Source organism: Rana temporaria, chromosome 8 (assembly GCF_905171775.1).
Source record: "Rana temporaria chromosome 8, aRanTem1.1, whole genome shotgun sequence".
Classification (NCBI taxonomy): domain Eukaryota; kingdom Metazoa; phylum Chordata; class Amphibia; order Anura; family Ranidae; genus Rana; species Rana temporaria.
Window position 1 is genome coordinate 15,437,587 of NC_053496.1, and position 22,671 is coordinate 15,460,257.

General features: G+C 46.1%; 1 protein-coding gene across 1 annotated transcript in view; it reads left to right on the plus strand.

Moving 5' to 3' along the window:
• The window catches only part of LOC120946696 (alpha-2-macroglobulin-like), a 108,543-nt gene extending 94,303 nt beyond the window's left edge, over window positions 1-14,240 (plus strand). Inside the window, exons 21-24 of the mRNA XM_040361326.1 lie at window positions 3,718-3,838; window positions 8,152-8,273; window positions 12,409-12,519; window positions 13,953-14,240. Of these exons, the coding sequence (XP_040217260.1) occupies window positions 3,718-3,838; window positions 8,152-8,273; window positions 12,409-12,438 (273 nt within the window). The 3' untranslated portion in view covers window positions 12,439-12,519; window positions 13,953-14,240. The remainder of the gene's footprint in view (window positions 1-3,717; window positions 3,839-8,151; window positions 8,274-12,408; window positions 12,520-13,952) is intronic.
• The last annotated feature ends 8,431 nt before the right edge of the window (window positions 14,241-22,671 follow it).

The window sequence follows — 22,671 nt, forward strand, 5'->3', positions numbered from 1 at the left end:
TTTTATAGCGATCAGTGCTATAAAAATGCATTGATTACTATAAAAATGACACTGGCAGGCAGTGAAGGGGTTAACACTAGGGGGCGGGGAAGGGGTTAAGTATGTTCCCTGGGTGTGTTCTAACTGTAGGGGGGGTGGCCTCACTAGGGGAAATTACTGATCGCTCTTCATACATTGTATGAACAGAAGATCAGCATTTCTCTCCCTGACAGGACCGGGAGCTGTGTGTTTACACACACAGCTCCCGGTCCCCGCTCTGTAACGAGCGATCGCGTGTGCCCGGCGGCGATCGCGCCCGCCGGGCACTTGCACGGGAGTCGGGGGCGAGCCTTAGTGGCCTGCGAGAGAGCCGACTTAGAGCTACGGGCTCTTGCGCAGGGGAGCAGACCTGCCGCGGTAAAACGACGGGGGCTGGTCGGCAAGTAGTTAAAGGAGTTCTCTGACCTAAAACTTTTAACCCCCGCTGTGCCCGGGCTGTAAAAATATACAAAATAAACTGTCACTTACCTGCCTACGATCCCCCGTTGTTTCCGATATCGCCGTCCCGTTCTCCGGGCCCGGGCCCCTTCCGCTTCCTCTGTGTCGGTGACTCATAGTGCGCTCAGCCTATCAGCGGCCGCGACGGGACATTGCTGAGGCCGCTGATAGGCTGAGCGCACTATGAGTCACCGACACACAGGAAGCGGAAGGGGCCCGGGACCGGAGAACGGGACGGCGATATCGGAACAACGGGGGATCGTAGGCAGGTAAGTGACAGTTTATTTTGTATATTTTTACAGCCCGGGCACAGCGGGGGTTAAAAGTTTTAGGTCAGAGAACTCCTTTAATTACAACATTTTAAAAGTAATGGATACAGTTCATTCAAAGTCATAGGTATATACCTACGCTGAGGGAATTCAGCGTAGATACAAATACAATAAAAGTGCCTTTCGCGTCCAGTCCTGAAGAAGCCTTATGGGCGAAATTGTTTAAAATATGGACACCCTGCATCAATATGTACTGTATATGTATATAGTACTTCATGGTCATCTGTTGGGTAGTTGGTGTATACTTACGACTTTGAATGAACTGTATCCATTACTTTTAAAATGTTGTAATTAATAAATATTTTTCTATTATTTTTTACATATTTTCTTTTGAGTGAATTTTCGTATTTAGCGCCCTTGAAATCCCATATCCTGTACATTAATTATTCTCCAATCCAGGGATGTTGGTGCCGTAGAGTTTATGATTACTTTAATGCTGGTTTCTGCCCACTTTCATTGACTACGTATTTGTAATTCTTTACAGTTTAACTGCACCAGATTAGTGCAACCTCTCATACAACTCTCCGAGGCCCCAGTGACATATACTAGCAGCAGACATAACCTAACAATAACCTAAACCCAGGAGAAAAATAAGGAGCTGAACTATGGGCCAGATTCAGGTAGAAGTGCGGCGGCGTAACGTATCATAGATACGTTAAACCGCCGCAAGTTTTCATCGCAAGTGCCTGATAAACAAAGCACTTGCGATGAAAACTATGCCGGCGGCCTCCGGCGTAAGCCCGCGCAATTCAAAGGGGCGTGTGCCATTTAAATTAGGTGCGCTCCCGCGCCGGACCTACTGCGCATGCTCCCTTTTGAATTACCCGCCGTGCTTTGCGCGACGTAATTTTTTTCGAACGGCGACGTGCGTAGCGTATTTTCGTATTCCCGGACGTCTTACGCAAACGACGTGAATTTTTAAATTTCGACGCGGGAACGACGGCCATACTTTATACAGCACATACGTGGATCGCCGTAACTCCTAATTTGCATACCCGACGCTGGTTTACGACGCAAACTCCCCCCAGCTGCGGCCGTGGTATTGCATCCTAAGATCCGACAGTGTAAAACAATTACACCTGTCGGATCTTAGGGCTATCTATGCGTAACTGATTCTATGAATCAGTCGCATAGATACTCTGAGAATCTCCTTTGTGAATCTGGCCCTATGAATTTAACTAGGATGACTGCAGGGTTTCGGTCTGGAGACATGCTTGGCCAGTCCATCACCTTTACCCTCAGCTTCTTTAGCAGGGCAGTGGTGGTCTTGGAGGTGTGTTTGGGGTCGTTATCATGTTGGAATACTGCCCTCCGGTCCAGTCTCTGAAGGGAGGGGATCATGCTCTGCTTCAGTATGTCACAGTACATGTCGGCCTTCATGGTTCCCTCAATGATCTGTAGCTCCCCAGTGCTGGCAGCACTCATGCAGCCCCAGACCATGACCCTCCCACCACCATGCCTGACTGTAGGCAAGACACACTTGTCTTTGTACTCCTCACCTGGTTGCCGCCACACACACCTGACACCATCTGACACCAAATACGTTTATCTTGGTCTCATCAGACAACAGGACATGGTTCCAGTAATCCATGTCCTTAGTCTGCTTGTCTTCAGCAAACTGTTTGCGGGCTTTTTTGTGCATCATCTTTAGAAGAGGCTTCCTTCTGGGATGACAGTCATGCAGACCAATTTGATGCAGTGTGTGGCGTATGGTCTGAGCACTGACAGGCTGACCCCCCCACCCCCACCCCTTCAACCTCTGCAGCAATGCTGGCAGCACTCATACGTCTACGTTCCCAAAGACAACCTCTGGATATGACGCTGAGCATGTGACCTCAACTCCCTTGGTAGACCATGGCGAGGCCTGTTCTGAGTGGAACCTGTTCTGTTAAACCGCCGTATGGTCTTGGTTAAGGTGCTGCAGCTCAGTTTCAGGGTCTTGGCAATCTTCTTATAGCCTAGGCCATCTTTATGTAGAGCAGGGGTCTCCAAACTTTCTAAACAAAGGGCCAGATTACTGTTCTTCAGACTTAACGGGGGCCGGACTGTGACCATCGGGAGTAGAAAAGTTCCCGATTATCAGTGGGAATAAACAATGCCCCATCATTGGTGTCATTAAGCCCCATTGCTAGTATCTTTGGGAGAAATTGTGTCCCATTGTTAGTGTTATTACAAGGAATTGTGTCCCATCGTTTGTCTCATTGGGAGGAATTGTGCACCATCAGTGGTGTCAGTGGGTCGAATTATGTCCCATTGTTGGTATAAGTGTTTAAAAAAAGTGCCCCAAGGGCCGCATCAAAGCAAGCAAAGGACCGCATCTGGCCCCCGGACCGCAGTTTGGAGACCACTGAGGTAGAGCAACAATTATTCAGATCCTCAGAAAGTTCTTTGCCATGAGGTGCCATGCGAACTTCCAGTGACCAGTATTAAGGAGTGAGAGCGATAACACAAAATTTAACACACCTGCTCCCCATTCACACCTGAGACCTTGTAACACTAACAAGTCACATGACACCGGGGAGGGAAAATGGCTAATTAGGGCCCAATTAGGACATTTTCACTTAGGGGTGTACTCACTTTTGTTGCCAGCGGTTTAGACATTAATGGCTGTGTGTTGAGTTATTTTGAGGGGACAGCAAATGTACACTGTTATACAAGCTGTACACTCACTACACAACATTGTAGCAAAGTGTAATTTCTTCAGTGTTGTCACATGAAAAGATACAAGAAAATATTTACAAAAATGTGAGGGGTGTGCAAACTTTTGTAAGATACTGTATCCCTATTAATATTTCGTATTTTGTATTACTGGAAACTTTTCCATGGACATTAGAGGTGTTGGAAGGGGGGGGGGGGGTTCATGGCTTGGATATAAATGACTTCATCACTGACTCATTTTTTGCTTTGACAGGTACAAACCACTCTTCTACCTTCCCCGGAACTAACGCAGGAGGAGAACAGTCAATATACCGAGTGTCTGTGTGCAGAGGAGAGTAAAACCTTTAAATGGAACCTGAAAGCCACAAAACTGGGTGAGCCGTCAGTTTGGCTTCATCCAAACCAACCATCAAAATCATTTGTTCCACATTGACTTCGATGGCATGCAATACCGCATGTGGCCAGAGGTGGGGGGCATCTGAGAGCCTCGGAAACAGCCGGAAAGGCCTGAGGACATCTCGGCTGACCTTGGGAAACCTCGGAAAGGCTCCAAGTCACTTCTAAGTCACTTCCGGGTCACTTCCGAGTCACTTCCGAGTCACTTCCAAGTCACATCCCAGGTCACTTCCCAGGTCACTTCTAAGTCACTTCCCAGGTCACTTCTAAGTCACTTCCCAAGTCACTTCTAAGTCACTTCCAAGTCACATCCCAGTCACTTCCCAGGACACTTCTAAGTCACTTCTAAGTCACTTCCCAGGTCACTTCTAAGTCACTTCCCAAGGCACTTCCAAGTCACTTCCCAGTCACTTCCCAGTCACTTCTAAGTCACATCCCAGGTCACTTCTAAGTCACTTCTTAGTCACTTCTAAGTCACTTCCCAAGTCACTTCCAAGTCACTTCCCAGTCACTTCCAAGTCACTTCTAAGACACTTCCAAGTCACTTCTAAGACACTTCCAAGTCACTTCCCAAGTCACTTCTAAGTCACATCCCAGTCACTTCCAAAGTCACATCCCAGTCACTTCCAAAGTCACTTCCAAAGTCACTTCCCAAGTCACTTTCAAAGTCACTTTCCAAGTCACTTCTAAGACACTTCCCAAGTCACTTTCAAAGTCACTTTCCAAGTCACTTCAGGTCACTTCAGCTCTGCTCTGGCACCCTGTCCCCCCCCCCCCCCACCTCAGACCAAATGCGATACTGCACACTGCTTTGGCCTGTATCCTGCTAGTTTTGCAAGACAACACACGCAAACTGAATTTGGATTTTTTTAACCACTTAAGGACCGCCTAACGCCGATATACGCCGGCAGAATGGCATGGCCGGGCACAATCACGTACCTGTACGTCCTCTTTAAGTGCCCAGTCGTGGGTCACGCGCCCGCGACCCGGTCCGAAGCTCCGTGACCGCGGCACCCGTGGACCCGATTGCCGCCGGAGTCACGCGATTCATTAAAAATTCAAAACAAAAATTATAAATAATAACTAACTAATAATAACTAACTATCAGGCCTCGTACACACGACAGAGTTTCTCGGCAGAATTCACCGAGAAACTCGGTCAAAACCCGGATTCTGCCGAGAAACTCTGTCGTCTGTACAGTTTTGGCTCGATGGAGCCGCCGAGGAACTAGACGAGAAAATAGAGAACATGTTCTCTATTTTCTCGTTGTCCTCGTTCTTCTATGGGAGAAGCTGGCCCGCCGAGCTCCTCGGCGGCTTCATCCCAAAACTCGACGAGGAACTCGACGTGCCAAGCACGTCGAGTTCCTCTGTCGTGTGTACGGGGCCTTAGATTATAGGTATTGGAATTTCCTTTCAAATTTGGCTGTTAGTGAACATAACGAATACAAATTTAACCCATGCCGCATCTAAACAAATGGAACGGAACAAATTAATAAAAAAATAATATTAATAATAATAAAACTTTTTTATTATTATTGTTATTTATTTTTATTCATTTGTTCCGTTACAATCGTTTAGATGCGGCATTTGTTATTTTGGATAATCCGTAACTTCGGATGAATTCGTATTCATTACGTTCACTAACCAATACCTATAATTTAATAGTTAGTAATAGTTAAGTGAAGTTTTTAGAGAATTTTCGGGTTTTAGAATTTTCAGATCTTTGGGCCAGATTTTCATAAAAACAGTACGCCGGAGTATCTGTTGATACTCCGGCGTACTTTCAAATTTCCTGCGTCGTATCTTTATTTGTAATTCACAAACAAAGATACAACGGCTTTTGGCTAAGATCCGACAGGCGTACGGCTTCGTACGCCTTTGGATCTTAGGTGTAATTTTCGGGAGGCCGCTGGGTGGAGTTTGCATCGTTTTCCAGCGTCGGGTATGCAAATTAGCTGTTTACGGCGATCCACGAAGGTACGCGCGTTCGTCGCATTTATTTACGTCGTCGCTAGTCGGTTTTTCCCATCGCAAACATAAGCCTGCTTTTTCATGGCTTACATTTAGAACAGCCATGTTAAAGTATGGCCGTCGTTCCCGCGTCGAATTTCAATTTTTTTTTTTTGCGTAAGACGTCCGGGAATACAAAAAGACGTAACGCACGTCGCCGTTCAAAAAATACGTTGGGGCGCCTCAATTTCGCGCAAAGCATGGCGGGAAATTTTCACGCGGAGCATGCGCAGAACGTTCGGCGCAGGAGCGCTCCTAATTTAAATGGTACACGCCCCATTTGAATTAGGCGGGCTTGCGCCGAGCGGATTTACGTTACACTGCCGCAAGTTTACAGGTAAGAGCTTTGTGAATCAGCCGCGGAGTAACGTAAAGCTCTGTGAATCTGGCCCTTTGTTCTTATTTTCAGATTTTCGTTCTTTTAAATTTTCAGATTTTCATTGTTATTTTCGGATTTTCAAATTTTTTATTTTCTGAATTTCCGAATTTTCGAAATGTTGAATTTCTGAATATTTTCAAATCAAATCCAAAAATTCGGAAATCAGATGTTTCCGAATTTGTTGTAATTCGTTAAAAAATGTATTCGGAACTAAATGACTTCCACATGTCTAGTATATTTGCATTTAGTAAATCAACCTCTCCGTCAGAAAAAACACACAAACCAGGAGTATCTGTTTTTATCATTCTGTCCTCTGGGTTATTGTTTGTTAGGCCCCATACTCACGGCCGAGGAACTCAACGTGCCAAACACATCGAGTTCCTCGGCCAGTTCAGCACTGAAGCCGCCGAGGAGCTCGGCGGGGCGAGAGCTCCCATAGAACAACGAGGAAATAGAGAACATGTTCTCTATTTCCTCGCCGAGCTCCTCGTCGGCTTCCTCGGCCGAAAGTGTACACACGGCCGGGTTTCTCGGCAGAATTCAGCCAGAAACTCGGTCGGAAGCTGAATTCTGCCGAGGAAACTGGTCGTGTGTACGGGGCCTTAGACTTCCTTTTACCTAAATGCCTCTAGCTTTTAACTATGCCAGCATTACAAGTTTTCCCAAATGTCTTCTGTCCTGACTCCTGACCAAAACTTCTTTACTGGCTACACTCTACCAGTGTTGCCAACCTACCAGATTGAAATTTACTGGCCAAAACCCGAAATGTACCCCTCTGCCACCAACACCCCCTGCCTTCACCCCCCTCTGCAGTGCCACAATCTCCCCCTGCCTCCAATCTCCCCCAGGCCCCCTGCCTCCAATCACCCCCTGCCTCCATCATCCCCTGCGGTGCCACCAACAACCCGTCTCCATCCCCCACCCTCTATGGTGCCACCACCCCCATCTGCGGTGCCACCAACACTCCCTGCCTCCAATCTCCCCCTGCCTCCATCCCCCTCTGCGGTGCCACCGCAGCCACCATCACCCCCTGCCTCCAATCTCCATGCGCAGTTCCAAGCCGAACCGATCTTGAATATTTTTACTGGCACATTCCCGCAACCACAGACATTTACAAACGGGGGAAAAAAGTGCCATTTTTTACGAACTGTCCGTAAAAATACGGATGGTTGGCAACACTGCTCTCCAATGCAAAGTAGTTGCCATAGATGCCAGGGTTTTCATTGAAAGAGGTTATGATCTGGTCTCTAAATATGTAAACTCACCATGCTAATTACCGTATATATACTCGAGTATAAGCCGACCCGAATATAAGCTGGGGACACCTAATTTTACTACAAAAAAATGGGAAAACGTATTGACTCAAGTATAAGCCTAGGGTGTCCAACTGCATGCCTCACTTTCCCTTACTTTGCCCATGACTAGACTGATGTTTAACATGGGATTCTATGGAAGGGGTGCCTGGCTTTGAAAAATCGGTGCTCCCCAGCCGTAGGTCCCCCAGACAACAAACTTTGCAAATTGGGCTATATGGGTGCCAACTGTTCCGGATCCAGCAGACACATGACCGGCCGGTACGGGGGTCCCCAAATTCACCGGAGAAATGACCGTTTAACATGGGAGTCTATGGAAGGGGTGCCCGGGTTTGAAAAATCGGTGCTCCCCGGCCGAAAAACTTTGCACACTTGTAGAGAAAGAGTGGGGCTACATGTGTGCCAAGTCTGGCCAGTACTGGGTCCCCAAAGTCCGGGAGATCAGGCACAAAAAGGTGACTCGAGTATAAGCCAAAGGGGCATTATTAGCACACAAAATGTGCTGAAAAACTTGTCTTATACTCGAGTATATACGGTATTCTAGTTATTATCACCTGTTCTTTTTCAAATTCTTTCTTTCAAACCAGGATCGGTAAATGTCAAAGTGAGGACAGAAGCAATAAACTCGTTAGAACTGTGCCAAAATGAGATCCCGGTTGTTCCCAGCCATGGCAGTTCCAATACAATTACTAAGCCATTACTCATACAGGTGAGTTTCCTGATCATCTCTTTTTACTGTGCATCCTATTCATCTACTAGAGAGTTTAAAGTGATTGTAAAGGGTTTTTTTGTTTGTTTTGTTTTGTAAAATAACTACCTGCTCTGGGCAAGGGTTTTGCACAGAGCAGCCCAGTTACTCCTCTTCTGGGGTGTCCCGGTGGCACTCCTGGCTCCTCCTCTCCATCGGGTGCCCCCACGGAGAAACGCTTTCTTTGGGGGCACTTGTGCGGGCACGCTCCCGAGTCCTGCTGCTACATTCATTGACACAGACAGCCGGACTCGGCCCTGCCCCCCGGATCCCATGTCCCGTTGCTATCAGTCTATTCAATGAGGATCCAAGACAGCAGCTGGAGCTGCTGGGCTCATTTTCACCGCTGGAAAGACCGGGTTCAGGTAAGAAAAAGGGGGGCTCTGAGGGACAGCTGCAACACATAGGGTTTTTCACCTTAATGCATTAAAGCGGGATTCCACCTGCAAGTTTTTTTTTTTAAGTCAGCAGCTACTAACAGTGTAGCTGCGGACTTTTAAAAAGGACACTTACCTGTCCTAGTCGCCCGCGATGTCGGTTCCCCGACGGCGATCGCTGGCTAAGGGAAACTTACGGCTTACAGCTTCACTGCCCGTTTCCTACTGCGCATGCGCGACTCCCGCGGCCAACGCTGTATCCTGGCCTAGGCCAACGAGGCCCAGGCCCAGGGCAGCACTTTGCAGGGGGGCAGCACTGAAAGAGTCACCGCTGGCTTGCTCTAACCTGTTAGCGTAGAGCCAGTCTTATGGGGCGGACTGGGCTGAGAGGAAAATTAGTCTAGCACCCCCATAAAGCGACTACACTGCTTCCAGTATGCAAGCGGCCGGCATTCCTCAACTGTGTGGGCGGCTTCTTCTAATTTTGACTGTCCTATCATTCTGGACCACAAACCTTCCTCACTGTGCTATATGTTTTCTGCTGCATCATTGGCATGGTTGTATATCCTCTCCATAAAATTATCAGACATTTGTGCTTAAAGTAGAACTATAGGCAACACTTTTTTTTTTCTTTTTGGATAGAGTAAGGGAGGGTTATAGCCCCTGTCAGTTTATTTTTTTCCATCCCTGTCCCATAGCAGAGATTTCCCTTCACTTCCTGCCCCATAGCCAAACAGGAAGTGAGAGGAAATCTATGCAAATTAGTGGAATCCATCTCCCAGGCCCTCATAACTAGTGTCCCCACTAGTTCAAGGCGGGTCTTAAACAGAAAGGGATGTGGCCTTGACAGGAAGGGGTGGGTCATATTTAAATTGGGGGGTGCACGAGTTTAGTCAGGCCTAGGGCAGCACAAAACCTAAATACACCACTGCGCGCGGCGCTTTGTGAATGGGCGGCTGCCTCCTGGGATACACACAGTTCCCAGAAGGCAGCGCGGCTCGTTCACAAGAAAACACGGCGACATAGGACGAGCCAGAAGATCCACCGCGGTGGAAGAAGAGGCACAAGAGCTACTTCCGCATAGCAACCGCCCTTTCAGGTAAGTATAAAATATATATATATATATATTTTAAGATTTTTAGGGGGGGGGTGGAACTCCACTTTAACCACTTCAGCCCCGAGCTTCTTTTTGAGATTTGTTGTTTTACAAGTTAAAATCATTTATTTTTTTGCTAGAAAATTACTTAGAGCCCCCAAACATTATGGGCCAGATCCACGTACATGCGCCTATCTTTAGGCGGGCGTAGCGTATCTCAGAAACGCTACGCCACCGTAACTTAGAAAGGCGAGTACTGTATTCACAAAGAAGTTACGCCTTTAGTTACAGCGGCGTATCGTAAATCGGGCGGCGTAAGCCCGCCTAATTCAAAAGAGGCTGGTTGGGGGCGTGTTCTATGCAAACTAATCGTGACCCCACGTATTTGAAGTTTTTTACGAACAGGGCATGCATCAAAGAATGCCAGTGCGCATGCTCAAAATTACACCGCAAATCGTCAATGATTTAGACATGAACGTAACTTACGTACAGCCCTATTCGCGAACGACTTACGCAAACGACGTAAAACGTAAAAAATTAGACGGTGGCCCGACGTCCCTACTTAACATTGCGTACGCCTCATATAGCAGGGGTAACTTCACGCCGGAAAAAGCCTTACGTAAACGACATAAAAAGATGTGCCGGGGCGGACATACGTTTGTGAATCGGCGTATCTACCTAATTTGCATATTCCTCGCGTAACTCTACGGAAGCACCACCTAGCGGCCAGCGTAAATATGCAACTAAGATACGACGGCGTAAGAGGCTTACGCCAGTCGGATCTTAGTAAAATTCCGACGTATCTTGTTTTCTGAAAACAGAAAAAAGATACGCCGGAGCATCCTAGAAGTTACGCGGCGTATCAATAGATACGCCAGCGTAACTTCTTTGTGGATCTGGCCCTATATATATTTTTTTCTGACACCCTAGAGAATAAAATGCTAGTCATTGCAATACTTTATGTCACACCGTATTTTCTCAGCAGTCTTGCAAGCACAATTTATTTAGAAAAAATACACTCCTTAAATTAAAAAAATAATACGACAGTAAAGTTAGTCCAATTTTTTTTCTATCTTGTGAAAGATAATGTTACGCCAAATTAATTGATACCCAACAGGTTACGCTTCAAAATTACACCCGCTCGTGGAATGACGACAAACTTTGGCACTTAAAAATCTCCATAGGCGAGATATAAAAATTTCTACGGGTTACCAGTTTTGATTTATTTTCGATGCAGGAGCTCAGAGGGACGGGGCACGTTAAAAAAACAAATTTGGATTTATTCTTATGTATTTTACAATTTTTTTTTCTTTATTTTTTTTTTTTACACTGTCCTTTAACTACTTAAGCCCCGGACCATTTTGCTGGTCAAAGACCAGAGCACTTTTTGCGATTCGGCACTGCGTCGCTTTAACTGACAATTGCGCAGTCGTGCGACGTGGGCTACCAGTGACACGACATGATGACAGGGAGCAGTAGATCAGTGTCCTGTCACAAGGCAGAACAGGGAAATGCCTTGTTTACATTGGCATCTCCCTGTTCTGCTGCTCCGTTACACGATCGCGGGACACCGGCGGACATCGAGTCCACGGGTCCCACAGGCACGGTCACGAAGCCTTCGGCGTGCGCGCGCGCGCCCGCACGGCAGGATTTTCAAGACAACGTACAGGTACGTTGCTTTGCCCAGCCAAGCCATTCTGCCGACGTTCGTATATGTTCATTAGGTGATCGGCAAGTGGTTAATGAAACCACAGCTGCTAACCATCTTCTTAATGAAGTATGAGAACTTTGTAAATTAGCCCTTCAGGAAAGGATGACTATTTTTTGGCCTCGGAAGGGTTTTTTTGTAACCCGCTTCCAAATGCTGTACCTGGATATCAGATGTGGATGATTTATTAGAAGAACATTTAGCAAAAATACAGGATCTCCAACTTGAGGCCAGGAAAATAGCGAAGGATGGATGGAACCCTTTTGAAGGTCTGGGTGGTTTTTGGGGACTGGTTTGGTTAGGGTGACTAGACATCCCCGGTTTCAGAGGACAGTCCCCGGATTGAGGACACTGTCCCCGGACCAAGTCTGTCCCTGGTTTTGTCCCCGGATTGGATTTGAACAGGGGCTGAATTACACCCCCCCCCCCACCACTCCACTGCTCCTACTAGGTTAGGGGGTGTATTTTTTCCATTATCTGTGCCCCTTTCTGATGATCATGTGCTGGTCGGAGTGGAGGGAATATTTCTTCAGTTTCGGGTGCCCATTCAGCTCCGCTCGCATGGTCTTCTGCTTTGGCTCAAGTCCCAGCCAACCGCCTGCCTGCTTATCTCCTTGATCTTCCTCCGCTCCCCACCCAGTAGTAGCCGGGGGCCCAGAGAATGAGACTTGAGAGGCTGTGAGGCAGGCGGCGGGGGCGGCTACGGGCAGAGAGTCACTGATTGCCACCATTACTAGTAAAAAAAAATATGTCCCCAGATTTCATTTAAAAAATCTGGTCACCTTAGTTTTGGTGGCATTTTTAGTTTCTTGGCATCCTGCTTTTATTGATCTTGTTATTCATACATGCTATTACCTTTCATTCAAGTTACTGATTAGCCTGATATCCAAAATGTGTGTTTCCTCCCAAATTCAGAGCGCTGTGTTCCAGACCAAAGGGCGTTAATTAGGACCTGCGATATATGAACACTTGCAACCGCACACCCCAAACCCCGAGGGAATGGCCTTCTGATGGAGAAGACTGGAGGTCAGGGCCGGACTTACCATTGGCCTTGACTGGGCTCAAGCCCAGGGGCCCCACCCAATAGGGGGCCCCCTTTAAAAAAAAAAAAAAAAAATTTTTTTTTTTTTTTTTTTTTTTTTTTTTAGGGGTCCGGAGGTCCCCAGGGCCCCGGACGGCAACCGCCCCTTTTTTTTATTTATTTTTTGTAAAAAAATGTTTTTTTTTATATATTTTGTATTTTTATATATATAATATATATATATATATATATATATATATATATATATATATATATATATATATATATTTTATTATTATTATTAAAGGGCCCAGGGGTCTCCAGGGCCCTGGACGGCAACCCCCTTTTTTTTATTTATTTTTTTGTAAAAAAAATGTTTTTTTTATATATTTTTTATTTATATATATATATATATATATAATATATATATGTATATATATATATATATATATATATATATTTTTTTTTTTTTTTATTATTAATATTAAAGGGCCCAGGGGTCTCCAGGGCCCCCGGATGGCAACCCACCTTTTTTATTTTTTTTTTTAAAAAATTACATTTTTTTTATATATATATATATTTTTTTTTATTAAAGGGCTCAGAGGTCCCCAGGGCCCCATGTGGCAACCCCCTCTTTTTTTATAAATGTTTATTTTTGTTTATTTTTTATTAAAAGGCCCAGAGGTCCCCAGAGCACCCGGGTTTGGCAACCTCCCTTTTTTTATGTATTTTTTATAAATGTTTTTTTTTATTATTATTAAAGGGCCCAGAGGTTTATTTTTTCTTTTTATTAAAAGGCCCAGAGGTCCCCAGGGCCCCGGATGGCTACATATATTTATATATATTTGTTTTCTTCTTTATTTCTTCTTTTTTTTGTAAAGGCCCCCCCGCTTCTTAATTTGCGGCATCCCCCACGCTTCTCAATTTCAGGCGGCAGCACCCCCACCCCCCCTAGGTTCTCTGCTTCAGGGGGGCCATGCCTTAAGCTGTGCAAGGGGCCCCAAAATTCCTGATGGCGGCCCTGCGCATACCTCCCAACACACACGGATTCTGTGTGACTTTCCCGCACAGACAGCTTCTTCCCGCAGTCCCGCAAAAGGGTTAATTTTCCCGCACTGCAAGAGGAGGCAGCACCGAAGCAGGAGGAACCGGAGTGGTGTGTGGAGGACTGTGGCTGCTGAAGGGAAGAAAGCCGACAGCCGGGCTAATGACAGTCTGTGGCCCCGGCTGTTGGCACAGGTGAGAGGCACTCCCCCCCTCAACAACTGCAAAATCCCCCCCCGCTCAACAACTTTAATGCGCTCCCCCCCGCTCAACAACTTCAATTCGCCCCCCCCCCGCTCAACAACTTCGATCCCCCCCAATTCTCGGCTCCAGGGGGCCCCTTCAACACTCAAGCCCAGGGGCCCCCACCACCCTAAGTCCTGCCCTGCTGGAGGTCCTTGACCAGTAGGGAGATGCCTGGTGTCTCCTTACTCAGACATACCTTGGGACATTGGGGGGTGATGATGGGGGTGATGATATCATCAAAAAGGAGTGCGATTGAGAAAGATGAACCTTTTATTGTACTGCTTCAAACAAGATACAAAATGGACATTAGTCTTAATATACTTTAGTCAAACTGTAATTTTCACCTAATGCGCCAAAATACGCCTAAAATGTATTATTGATGATGATTATGGAAATAAATATCACTGCCTTGGACATTAAAAGAGAAATTGCTGAACTCTTGTGTCAGTATTGTCAGTTTCTCTAGCATATGCTATACTTGGTTGCACCATAACTCTTCTCTTCTAGATATATGTGTGGTATCGAAATTTACCTTCAACACACCCTGCTTGAAATTTTAAGGTTTCACTATACCCCAATGGAAGTCTGTAACGGCACCCCAAATGGGACAAGGGTTTAAGCCGTTTAGTAGACATGTGCATTAGTTTTCGTTAGAATGCATTTTCGTCCGAAAATCAGTTTTTTTCGTTATCGTTTTAACAAACGATAACGAAAGTGCAAGAAACGAAAACCGAAAGATCCGACATAAAAAATGCTTTATTTTCGTTTTCGTTGTGGTAAAAATTCGATATAGAGAGATTCGACATTATAGGGAAAAGATTCGACATCATAGAGAAAAGATTCGACATTATAGAGAAAAGATTCGACATTATAGAGAGAAAAGATTCGACATTACAGAGAATAGATTTCGATTTATGAGAAAATAGATTCGACATTATAGAGAATAGATTCGACATTATTACTAGTCATACAACATTGGAATTCTTGTAGGCGGAATATTCGAACGAAAATGTACGATTCGTCGTAAAGATTCGACGTTCCGTCGAATATTTTTTGACCATTAGACAGAAACCAACAAAGATTCGACGTTCCGGCGAATATTCTTTTGACCATTCGACAGAAACCAAGTATTATTAGATTTTCGGACGAAAGCTATTCCCCAACGAAAAACGAAATAAATCAAAACGATTTTCGGGAGTAACTAAATAAATTTATTTTCCAAACGAAAACGAAAAAACGAAACGAAATATTCCAGTCTGCACATGTCTACCGTTTAGGATATTCCATTCCCGAACACAAGGCAGCTACCGACACTCCACAATCCGGCGAACACGACCCATAAGAATTCCCCCATTAACGAGACACAGCTCTGTTTGAGGTTCAACAGGAATTGCCCCTTTATTGAGAAATACAGCCCTTATATACACTTTAGGATACTGCAGTAATCCAATGAACAACGACCCAACTCCACCCACAACATCACACAATTTTTACATAACGAGCCCCAATACACATCCTCCTCAATACATCTCTTAACAGACATCCTGACTCCGGCTCCTGACCTAATTTACATGAGCTAATTAACTACAGCTGATGACTCATACACCTGACCTTTAAGCTGTCTGTTAACTCTCAATACACATTATCATCAATAGACCTTCACACAATACAGGGTCAATTAGCAAAAAGCCACAATGAAAGATCCTCAGAAGCCATCCTAGATTCATTTACATCACACCAGACAGACAGGTGGGCTGGAGTTGATGACATTAACACCTAACAGTATGTGTCCCCACATTATGAATGAGTCACCCTTTCAATTAACCTGTTGAGTTCAGAATCAACAAACAGCAACCAGTTCTTCACCGATATCCTGGAATACATTGTGGACAATAACCACACAACAGTCCCATCTCAGGTAGTCCAAGATATATTCTGAATGTCCATTATTTTCTGGCTCATGCTTTCTAATGCAGCGTACACACCATTAGGTAGATTCACAAAGAGTTAGGCCGGCATAACAGTAGATAAGCCGACCTAACTCTGAATCTACGCCGGCGTTTGTTTAAGTGTATTCTCAAACAGAGATACACTTAAACAAAGCTAAGATTGGCCGGCTTGCGCCGTTCTATCTTAGCTTGCAATGTTTCTGTTGGCCGCTAGATGGCGCTTCCACTGCGGCCGGCGTATATTATGTAAATGAGGGGATACGCCGATTCACGAACGAACGCCAGGCCTACACCGTACTTTGTTTCCGTAAGGCATAGGCCGCCTAAAGTTATTCCTTCTATGAGGTGGAATAACAATGTTAAGTATGGCCGCCGTTCCCGCCGCGAGGTTCGAATTTTTTACGTCGTTTGCGCAAGTCGTCCGCGAATCGGGATTTACGTCGTTTACGTACACGTCGAAATCAATAGGCCCATACAGCCTACTTAGCCGCAATGCGCACTGGGAAATGTAGTCGCCCGGCGCATGCGCAGTGTCAAAAAACGTCAAAAAACGTGAGGTCAAGCCTCATTTCCATACTACACGCCCCCCTCCAAGTCATTTGAATTAGGCGCCCTTACGCCCGCTCGTTTTAGGCTACGCCGCCGAAAATTAGCAGGTAAGTGGTTTGAGAATCACTACTAGCCTAACTAATTTACGGCGGTGTAGCCTAAAAAGGCTAGGCCGCCCTAAAGTTAGGTCATTGTATGTGAATCTACCTACATCACTTTATGTGATGAAAAAAAACGACGTTTTTAAAAACGTCAATTTAAATGACCGTGTGTGGGGGAAAACGTTGTTTTATGTCTTGTGAAAAACGACAAAAAAAAATTGAAGCATGCTTCAATTTTTTGTGTCGTTTTTCAAAACGTCGTTTTTTGTTTCACAAAAAATCACTGTGTGTAGCAAAAACAACGTTTAAAACGACGTTTTTAAACCTGCGCATGCCCAGAAGCAAGTTATGAAGCAAGCTTCAATGGAAAAAAGTGCTGAACGTAACCTCGCTTTGCTAGAGCATCGTGAAAAAACGATGGTGTGTAGGCAACGTCGTTTTTGAAAATTGAAGTTTCAAAAACGTTGTTTTTTACTTCACAAAAAATGTTGTTTTTTTTCATCACATAAAGTGATGGTGTGTACGCGGCATAAGAGTTTCTGGATTCCATGGGCCCTCCCGTTACAAAGTCCATAAAGGATAACTTGTGCAAGGACATAAAAAGAACAAGAGATAGATATCATGCAAAAACATTTATAAACACAAGTCCAAAAACATCAGGTGAAAATTAGACATTGGCGAAAAATTTGTTTGTCTTAATTTCATTAGTTTTTTCCTTCGTTTTTCGGGTCATTTATTATGATTGCAGTTATCATAAATTTGGGAATTCGCAAATTTTGAAAATTCGTAAATTTGAAAATTCAAAAATCCGAAAATAAGAAAATTTAAAATAATAACAAACTAATAATAACTAACTATTAAAATATAGGTATTGGAATTTCCTTTCAAATTTGGCTGTTAGTGAAAGTAAAAAATATTAATTTATCTGAAGTTACGAATTATCCGCAAAAAAGGAATGCCGCTAAAAAATTGGAATGGAACGAATTAATAATAAATAATAATAATAAAACGTTTTTATTATTATTAATTTGTTACGTTCCATTTGTTTAGATATGGCATTCATTATTTTAGACAATTCGTATCTTCAGATGAATTCATATTCGTTACATTCACCAACAGCCAAATTTGAAAGGAAGTTCAAACACCTTAAATTTAAAGGGGTTATAAAGGTAAAAAAAAATCCCCTAAATAGCTTCCTTTACCTTAGTGCAGTCCTCCTTCAATTACCTCCATCCTTCCATTTTGCTTCTAAATGTCCTTATTTCTTCTGAGAAATCCTCACTTCCTGTTCTTCTGTCTGTAACTCCACACAGTAATGCGAGGCTTTCTCCCTGGTGTGGAGTGTCGTGCTTGCCCCCTCCCTTGGACTACAGGAGAGTCAGGATGCTCTCTATTTTGCAAATAGAGAAAGGAGCTGTGTGTTAGTGGGTGTCCTGACTCTCCTGCAGTCCAAGGGAGGGGATGAGCACGAAAACTTCACACCAGGGAGAAAGCCTTGCATTACTGTGTGGAGTTACAGACAGAAGAACAGGAAGTGAGGATTTCTCAGAAGAAACAAGGACATTTAAAAGCAAAATCGAAGGATGAGGTAAGTGATGGAGGACTACACTAAGGTAAAGGTGTTAACAAGGTTTCAGGTATGAATGGGGAGCAGATGTGTTAAATTAGGTGTTATCGCTCTCACTCTCTCATATTGGTCACTGGAAGTTCAACATGAAACCTCATGGCAAAGAACTCTCTGAGGATCTGAAAAAATAATTGTTGCTCTACATAAAGATGGCCTAGGCTATAAGAAGATTGCCAAGACCCTGAAACTGAGCTGCAGCATGGTGGCCAAGACCATACAGTGGTTTAACAGGACAGGTTCCACTCAGAACAGTCCACCAAAGGAGTTGAGCTCACGTGCTCAGCTCCATATCCAGAGGTTGTCTTTGGGAAATAGACGTATGAGTGCTGCCAACATTGCTGCAGAGGTTGAAGGGGTGGGGGGGTCAGCCTGTCAGTGCTCAGACCATACGCCGCACACTGCATCAAATTGGTCTGCATGGCTGTCTACCCAGAAGGAAGCCTCTTCTAAAGATGATGCACAAGAAATCCAGCAAACAGTTTGCTGAAGACAAGGACATGGATTACTGGAGCCATGTCCTGTGGTCTGATGAGACCAAGATAAACTTATTTGGTTCAGATGGTGTCAGGCGTGTGTGGAGGCAACCAGGTAAGGAGGACAAAGATAAGTTTGTCTTTCCTACAGTCAAGCATGGTGCTGGGAGTGTCATGGTCTGGGGCAGCATGAGTGCTGCCGGCACTGGGGAGCTACAGACAGTGCCGATCCTAGGCAGGGTGCATGGGTTGCTTTGCACCCAGGTGCCACAGAGGTGGGGGCGCCAAAGCTCCAAAGTGCTCCCCTCCCTCCTCCTTGTCTGTGTCCAGAGGTGGAGCGCATGTAGCGGGTGCTGCAGTTCCCCATCCCGCTTGCTCTCTCCGCTGGCAACTGACAAGAGCGCATACCTCCCGCTGTCCCTGGAATCCGGGCTGGGCACCACAGCGGAGTCTAGTACCGTAACACGTTCCGGTACTAGGCTCTACTAATTAATTCTGTCCGGTGTGCATGGAGCAGTCTCCTGTCTGCCCCGCCCCGGTGTGATGAGAGGCTTCTGGGTTGGCCGGAGCTGCTGCCAATCATCCCGTGCACTCCCAGAAATGCTCTCCGAGTGCCACCTTCCAAGTAACCAAAGATGCCATGTATGCCCCGCCCCCTGTAATGTGCTTCTGCTCCCAGCGCGCCCGAGCTACAGGGATCTATTGGACAAGTACTGATCTATGGGGACACCTGATGTGGGGGCTCTGATGGGGACACCTGATGTGGGGGGCTCTGATGGGGACACCTGATGTGGGGGGGCTCTGATGGGGGACACCTGCTGTGGGGGGCTCTGATGGGGGACACCTGCTGTGGGGGGATCTGATGGGGGACACTAATGAAGACTTCTTAGGGGAGCATCTCTGTGTTTGAATCATAGCCATAGAAACATTTGTATAGGAGAGGAGTTAGTAAGATGACCACGCCCATGTGGGGGCGCTAGAAATATTTCTGCACCCAGGCGTCTGTGACCCTAGGATCGGCCCTGGCTACAGATCATTGAGGGAACCACGAAAACCAACATGTACTGTGACATACTGAAGCAGAGCATGATCCCCTCCCTTCAGAGACTGGGCCGCAGGGCAATATTCCAACATAAATGAAACAAGCTGCGCTTTGTTGGTGAAAAGAAAAATATAGTGACATATAAATCATGTATCGTGCATCAACATCAATGGGGGCTACAAACCCTCCTTGTGGACTAATGACATTACAATATTATGGCATGTGAAATCATGGATGTGCATCTGAATCACAAAAAAAGGGTATACAAATGCCCTCTAAGGCCCCGTACTCACGACCAAACATGTCTGCTGAAACTGGTCCGCAGACCAGTTTCAGCAGACATGTTTGACCGTGTGTAGGCCCGAGCGGACCATTTTCGGGCGGATCGGACAGGTTTCCAGCGGACAACTGTTTCCTGGACTTGCTTTAAAACAGTCCACTGGAAACCTGTCCCCCCGACATGTACGGTCGTCTGTACAGACCTACCGTACATGTCCGGCCGCCCGCCATCCCTCGCATGCGTCGAATGACTTTGACGCATGCGTGGAAGCATTTTAAAGGCAGGCCGCCCACGTCGCCGCGTCATTGTCGCGGCAACACCGCGTCATCGACGCGGCGACACCGCGGACACACCCCGCGTATTGTTTACGCGCGGACCTCTGTTCGATGGTGTGTACAGCCATCGAACAGAAGTCCCCGGGCAGACATGTCCGATGAAAACGGTCCGCGGACCGGTTTCATCGGACATGTCTGCTTGTGAGTACTCGGCCTGAGTGTCCGCTTCACTCTATTTTGTTGCTGAAAGAAAAAAATGTTCCACAACATGGAAGACCCAAAGCAACAGTTCATATGGAAGTTCCTCGACTGATCCACGGTGACATATAACAAAAAAAGAAGATGTGGCAGAGTATGATAGAACAGGTCCTCCACCTTTAAAAACACTGCCGCTTACCAGCTGGATAGATCTCTTTTAGGGAGATCGTATTCGCCTGTGACTTATACCCCAGCCCCGGGTCTCTATGCTTGGCAGCAAGATTTCCCAAATTCTCAAATCTGGATGTCCTCGATGTTAACAATAGTCAATGGTTCCCCATGTAAGGAAAATAAGGGCTTCCATAGTGTAATGCTATAAAACGTTTATTAGCCTAAAAAGACAAGATTGCACTTACAATTTTGCCGTAGATAAAATAGAGTGTCAAAATAGTATTCGAGCCGGCCGTCTCGATAGCTGCCCGTTGCTTCCGGGACTTTACGTGCTGATCCACCGCCATATATAGTCTACAGCTAAATTAGCTGAGCTAATATGTCTGTAACTCCACACAGTAATGCAAGGCTTTCTCCCTGGTGTGGAGTGTTGTGCTCGTCCCCTCCCTTGCACAACAGGAGAGTCGGGACGCTCTCTACGTTGCAGATAAAGAAAGGAGCTGTGTGTTAGTGGGCGTCCTGACTCTCCTGTAGTCCGAGGGAGGGGACGAGCACAAAAAAATTGTACCTTTACAACCCCTTTAAGGCTTTAAGCTACGTTATTGAATTTTCTCATCTGCACATGCCCAGACTGGACATAAGGCAGGATCATAGTATTACAGGAAACACAGTTCTTCTTTTAACTCCCCTGGCGGTATTCCCGAGTCTGGCTCGGGGTGGAATTTCAGAACCAAAAGCAGTAACCCCGAGCCAGACTCGGGATCGCCTTGCAGCATCCACAGGCATGGTTTACTTACCTTGTCCCTGGATCCTGCGATGCCTCCCCGATGTGTGATCGAGCTGTGTCCTCGCTCGATTCACACAGTGCCTGTGTTCCGCCGAGCTCCATTCCCTGCGACGTTACGACACACGGGGCGGAGAACGGCGCCAAATTAAAAAAAGTTAATAAACACAGTACATACTGTATACTGTAATCTTATAGATTACTGCAGGGCTCAAAATTTCAAGTCCTGAGCTACTAGCCAGGCCTCAAGAGTTACTCGCCACCAGTTGCCCCACCTAATTCATACACTGCCCTGTGCCTAATTACACCCGTAAACACGCCCTTGTAGATTATCTCATGGAATGACAATGTTTTATGCAGAATCAAGTTACAAAATTAAATATTACCAACAACAACTTTAACAAAATGGGACAGGGCACTGGGGGCAGATCAGAGGGACAGGGCACTGTGGGCAGACCAGAGAGACAGGGCACTGGGGGCAGACCAGATGGACAGGACACTGGGGGCAGACCAGAGGGACAGGGCACTGGGGGCAGACCAGAGGGACAGGGCACTAGAACTGGGTCTCTTCCCCATCCCTATTGCTGTCTCCTCTGCAACTCCCATCCATCCTCTCTCTCTCTCTCCCATTCATCTCCTCATCAGGAGCCTGTGTGTGCGGCTCCACGCTTGCATGTCCCCACTTCCCCCTTTTATTCAGGCTGGCAGAGAGGAGAGGAGCTGCAGCACAGCGGGAGAGAGTACAATCCAGCGCTGAGATCCACACAACTGCACACCCATTGACACCATAGCACAGCGCACACTGACAGCGCACAGCACACATTGAGACCAGTCTGTTCACAGGGCTCAGGCTAAATTGTTGGACACTTACATAGAGCACAAGGAGAAGAAAACTGCACAAACTAGAAGGCTGCCGCTCTCATGTCAGGGCAACTTTCAGTGAGCGATGCACCGGAGTGGTAATTTTTGCAATCCTCCACCTCACTCATTACTTTCTGCTCTCCAGCTACATTGGTCGGGGCCCGGGGGAGGGGGTCAGGCTCAGAGAGGTCATACTGTTAGGTCCCATGGCTTAATGAGAATTGTAAGGAGAGCACCTGTGTACTGCTCTGCCTGTGCGCGGCTCAACAGACTACTTTTCCCGAGCATGCACCTTTCCTCTTCGGCCGCCAATCTCATCGGGACTCTAAGTGTAGGCACAGATTGGAGGGAGATTGGTCATGCAGCCCTGTCATCACTCGCCCCCAGCTTAAATCCACTCGCCAAATGCTAGTAGGCGAGTGGAAATTTGGAGGGCTGGATTACTGTATGTAAAAAATACACACCCCCCCTTGTCCCTAGTGGTCTGCCCAGTGTCCTGCATGTTCTTTTATATAATAAAAACTGTTCTTTCTCCCTGCAAACTGTAGTTGTCCATA